Source organism: Entelurus aequoreus, linkage group LG03 (assembly GCF_033978785.1).
Source record: "Entelurus aequoreus isolate RoL-2023_Sb linkage group LG03, RoL_Eaeq_v1.1, whole genome shotgun sequence".
In the NCBI taxonomy this organism is placed as follows: domain Eukaryota; kingdom Metazoa; phylum Chordata; class Actinopteri; order Syngnathiformes; family Syngnathidae; genus Entelurus; species Entelurus aequoreus.
In genome coordinates, this window is record NC_084733.1 from 4,938,217 (window position 1) to 4,944,399 (window position 6,183).

The 6,183-nt window shown below is 34.5% G+C and overlaps 1 protein-coding gene across 1 annotated transcript in view; it reads left to right on the forward strand.

Moving 5' to 3' along the window:
* The window catches only part of LOC133647169 (mitochondrial 2-oxodicarboxylate carrier-like), a 49,115-nt gene that overhangs the window by 28,419 nt on the left and 14,513 nt on the right, over nucleotides 1-6,183 (forward strand). The window contains exon 5 of the mRNA XM_062043312.1: nucleotides 56-220. Within this exon, the coding sequence (XP_061899296.1) occupies nucleotides 56-220 (165 nt within the window). The remainder of the gene's footprint in view (nucleotides 1-55; nucleotides 221-6,183) is intronic.

Here is a 6,183-nt window from a genome sequence, read left to right on the forward strand (position 1 = left end):
ATGTCTTTCTTCATACGTCGCCTTTTGCCCACTTTTGGACGTCTCCCCCGAACAGCAACCGTCCTCGTTTGGCCAGGCCCGACGCATCATCAACTTGGACGGCTTCGGGCTGAAGGGTCTGAACAAGGGACTGACCTCCACGCTCGGACGCCACGGAGTTTTCAACATGATCTACTTTGGCTTCTATTTCAACGTCAAAGACGCCTTCCCTGCTAACTCGGTAAAGTACAAATCCCGACCCGTCGAGCTGACATGCTAAAAAAAGCTGGCACATGTGGCAAAAAAGACAGAGAAAGTTGAGGAAAAAATGCATTTCTTTCAATATGCATAATAACAAAAAGGGTAATATTAAAAAAAAATTGATAAATGTTGATAGTCCAACACATTCTGACTGGTATACACCCACAATAAATACTGACTGGTATACACACATAATAAATACTGACTGGTATACACACATAATAAATACTGACTGGTATACACACATAATACATACTGACTGGTATACACACATAATACATACTGACTGGTATACACACATAATAAATACTGACTGGTATACACACATAGTAAATACTGACAGGTATACACACATAGTAAATACTGACTGGTATACACACATAATACATACTGACTGGTATACACACATAATACATACTGACTGGTATACACACATAGTAAATACTGACTGGTATACACACATAATACATACTGACTGGTATACACACATAATAAATACTGACTGGTATACACACATAATACATACTGACTGGTATACACACATAGTAAATACTGACTGGTATACACACATAATACATACTGACTGGTATACACACATAATAAATACTGACTAGTATACACACATAATACATACTGACTGGTATACACACATAATACATACTGACTGGTATACACACATAATAAATACTGACTGGTATGCACACATAGTAAATACTGACAGGTATACACACATAATAAACACTGACTGGTATACACACATAGTAAATACTGACTGGTATACACACATAATACATACTGACTGGTATACACACATAGTAAATACTGACTGGTATACACACATAATACATACTGACTGGTATACACACATAATAAATACTGACTGGTATACACACATAATACATACTGACTGGTATACACACATAATAAATACTGACTGGTATACACACATAGTAAATACTGACAGGTATACACACATAGTAAATACTGACTGGTATACACACATAATAATACTGACTGGTATACACACATAGTAAATACTGACTGGTATACACACATAATACATACCGACTGGTATACACACATAGTAAATACTGACTGGTAAACACATAATAAATACTGACTGGTATACACACATAATACATACTGACTGGTCTGATGGGATGATGGGCCAGTGTTGGACGATCTGACTGGATGATGGGCCAGTGTTGGACGGTCTGACAGGATGATGGGCCAGTGTTGGACGGTCTGACAGGATGATGGGCCAGTATTGGATGGTCTGACAGGATGATGGGCCAGTGTTGGACGGTCTGACAGGATGATGGGCCAGTGTTGGACGGTCTGACAGGATAATGGGCTAGTTTTGGATGGTCTGACAGGATAATGGGCCAGTGTTGGATGGTCTGACAGGATGATGGGCCAGTGTTGGACGGTCTGACAGGATAATGGGCTAGTTTTGGACGGTCTGACAGGATAATGGGCCAGTGTTGGATGGTCTGACAGGATGATGGGCCAGTGTTGGACGGTCTGACAGGATAATGGGCTAGTTTTGGACGGTCTGACAGGATAATGGGCCAGTGTTGGATGGTCTGACAGGATGATGGGCCAGTGTTGGATGGTCTGACAGGATGATGGGCCAGTGTTGGATGGTGTTACAGGTAGATGGGCCAGTGTTGGACGGTCTGACAGGATGATGGGTCAGTGTTGGACGGTCTGACAGGATGATGGGCCAGTGTTGGATGGTCTGACAGGATGATGGGCCAGTGTTGGATGGTCTGACAGGATGATGGGCCAGTGTTGGATGGTCTGACAGGATGATGGGCCAGTGTTGGATGGTCTGACAGCCAGTCTCTCCAAAACCAATCACCGACATGACGCAAGCTCATCTGAGCGCGCTCAGTGCTGTCACGCCACCACTTGAGGGCCAAAGAGGGACGGACGTGTTTGCTTAAGACTTAGAAGTCACCTAAATGCTCTTCTTGGGTTGCTTCTTTCTTGTAGTTCCTCTGAGGGGGTCCACCCTGTCTTCTTGGGTTGCTTCTTTCTTGTAGTTCCTCTGAGGGGGTCCACCCTGTCTTCTTGGGTTGCTTCCTCTGAGGGGGTCCACCCTGTCTTCTGGCTGTTGTCTTCTTTTATTTTATTTTTATTTTTTTCAAATCAACTGTCAAAACTATGCTGAGTTTGGCCTCTTTTGTTTTGTTTTGTAACAGTAATACGTCTGTGTGGAGTGGCAGCCCAATTACCCAAATGGTCCCCATATGCGTCCCCCAAGTCTGCCTGCACGAGCCTTCTTCTCAGCCAATCAGAGCTTCCGCACCGCAGTCAGAAACCCCGAATCTTAGTCCCGCCCTCACCGCCCCCACTACCTCGCCGCCATTTGCAATCCTATGCACTCTGGCGTGTCAAAGAATATTAGGGCCACACTCGCATGACACAATTATTGCACTGGTTTTTTTTTTTTCACCCAGATGCCAACATATAAAAAAAAGGTTTTACGAGATTTTTTTTTTTTTTTTTTAAGCGGAAAAAGTTGTATTCTTCAAAAGAATTAGGAAAACAATTCTGGAAAAAATGCAAGGATAATTATTTATTATTTAGATATATTATTACATGTTACACATGTTAAATGTGTGTGTGTGTGTGTGTGTGTGTGTGTGTGTGTGTGTGTGTGTGTGTGTGTGTGTGTGTGTGTGTGTGTGTGTGTGTGTGTGTGTGTGTGTGTGTGTGTGTGTGTGTGTGTGTGTGTATATGTATTTATATATATATATGTATATATATATATATATATATATATATATATATATATATATATATATATATATATATATATATATATATATATATATATATATATATATATTTATATATATATATATTAGGGATGTCCGATAATGGCTTTTTGCCGATATCCGATATTCCGATATTGTCCAACTCTTTAATTACCGATACCGATATCTACCGATACCGATATCAACCGATATATACAGTCGTGGAATTAACACATTATTATGCCTAATTTGGACAACCAGGTATGGTGAAGATAAGGTACTTTTAAAAAAAAATTAATCTAATAAAATAAGATAAATAAACTAAAAACATTTTCTTGAATAAAAAAGAAAGTAAAACAATACAAAAACAGTTACATAGAAACTAGTAATTAATGAAAATTTGTAAAATTAACTGTTAAAGGTTAGTACTATTAGTGGAGCAGCAGCACGCACAATCATGTGTGCTTACGGACTGTATCCCTTGCAGACTGTATTGATATATATTGATATATAATGTAGGAAGCAGAATATTAATAACAGAAAGAAACAACCCTTTTGTGTGAATGAGTGTAAATGGGGGAGGGAGGTTTTTTGGATTTGTGCACTAATTGTAAGTGTATCTTGTGTTTTTTATGTGGATTTAATAAATAAAAAAATAAAAAATAAGAATAAAAATAATAAAAAACCGATACTGATAATAAAAAAGACGATACCGATAATTTCCGATATTACATTTTAACGCATTTATCGGCCGATAATATCGGCAGACCGATAAACCAAAGAAACCTCGACTATATATATATATATATATATATATGTATATATATATATATATATATATATATATATATATATATATATATATATATACATATATATATATATATATATATATACATATAGTCGAGGTTTCTTTGGTTTATCCGTTATATAGTGCTCAATACCGGGGTAACATGGAATATACGTTAGGTCAGGAAAAAACAAAGAGGCTATTTCATCCCTACAAGCCTGTTTTGCAGGTTTCCCTGCTCTTCAGGGGAGTTTAATAAAAGTTGAATAAAGTCCCCTGAAGAGCAAGGAAACCTGCGAAACAGGCTTGTAGGGATAAAATAGCCTCTGTGTTTTTTCTTTATATATATATATATATATATATATATATATATATATATATATATATATATATATATATATATATATATATATATATATATATATATATATATATATATATATATATCTGTACTGGATGTGCGTATTTACGCATGAATGTACCACACCGTATGTATGTTTGCATGTACAATATATTTGTCTCTCAGTATGTGCGGGAGCAAAATAAGTTCTATAAGTAAGTTATGAGTATCGGTATTGAGAAGCAGAAGGTTGTCTGTATCGGTATTGGCTTGGAAAAAAAACATATATATTGTGCATCCCTAAAAATGGTAGTTTTATGTGAATAAAAAGTCATATTTTTTGTAACAAATAGCAATTGTGTAAAAGTTGTGTACAAGGAAAAAGTTATCTTCCTAAAATGGTTTTATTTGGAGGAAAAAAACGTCGTAATCATCCATGAAAAACGTTTTTTCAGCTGTAGTGTTTTTATAATAATATTTGTAATTTTACAACGAGTTTTTATCATCTTACAGGGGGTGAAAAATGTGACTAAGAAAATAGTTGACAAAAAGTGAGAAACATGTAAGGCTTCCGAGAATAATCGTACATTTACAAAAAATAAAATATTGTGCATCCCTAAAAAAGGTAGTTTTCTGTGAATAAAAGTCAAATTTTTGTAACAAAGAGCAATTGTGTAAAAGTTGTGTACAAGGAAAACGTTATCTTCCTAAAATGGTTTTATTTGGAGGAAAAAAACATCGTAATCATCCAAGAAAAACATTTTTTCCGCTGTAGTGTTTTTATAATAATATTTGTAATTTTACAATATTCTTACGGGGGAAAAACATGTGACTAAGAAATTAGTTGAGAAAAAGTGAGAAACATGTAAGGCTTCCGAGAATAATCGTACATTTACAAAAAATAAAATATTGTGCATCCCTAAAAATGGTAGTTTTATGTGAATAAAAGTCATATTTTTTGTAACAAAGAGCAATTGTGTAAAAGTTGTGTACAAGGAAAACGTTATCTTCTTAAAATGGTTTTGTTTGGAGGAAAAAAACGTCGTAATCATCCAAGAAAAAGTTTTTTTCGCTGTAGTGTTTTTATAATAATATTTGTAATTTTACAATATTCTTACCGGGGGAAAAAATGTGACTAAGAAAATAGTTGACAAAAAGTGAGAAACATGTAAGGCTTCCGAGAATAATCGTACATTTACAAAAAATAAAATATTGTGCATCCCTAAAAATGGTAGTTTTATGTGAATAAAAGTCATATTTTTTGTAACAAAGAGCAAATGTGTAAAAGTTGTGTCCAAGGAAAACGTTATCTTCTTAAAATTGTTTTATTTGGAGAAAAAAAACATCGTAATCATCCAAGAAAAAAGTATTTTTCCGCTGTAGTGTTTTTACAAAAATATTTTGTAATTTTACAATTAGTTTTTATCATCTTACAGGGAAAAAAATGTGACTAAGAAAATAGTTGACAGAAAGTGAGAAACATGTAAAGCTTCCGAGAATAATCGTACATTTACAAAAAATAAAATATTGTGCATCCCTAAAAATGGTAGTTTTATGTGAATAAAAGTCATATTTTTTGTAACAAAGAGCAAATGTGTAAAAGTTGTGTCCAAGGAAAACGTTATCTTCCTAAAATGGTTTTATTTGGAGAAAAAAAACATCGTAATCATCCAAGAAAAATGTTTTTTTTCCGCTGTAGTGTTTTTACAAAAATATTTGTAATTTTACAATTAGTTTTTATCATCTTACGGGGGAAAAAATGTGACTAAGAAAATAGTTGAGAAAAAGTGAGAAACATGTAAGGCTTCCGAGAATAATCGTACATTTACAAAAAATAAAATATTGTGCATCCCTAAAAATGGTAGTTTTATGTCAATAAAAGTCATATTTTTTGTAACAAAGACCAATTGTGTAAAAGTTGTGTACAAGGAAAAAGTTATCTTACTAAAATGATTTTATTTGGAGGAAAAAAACATCGTAATCATCCAAGAAAAACGTTTTTTACGCTGTAGTGTTTTTACAAAAATATTTGTAATTTTACATTGACT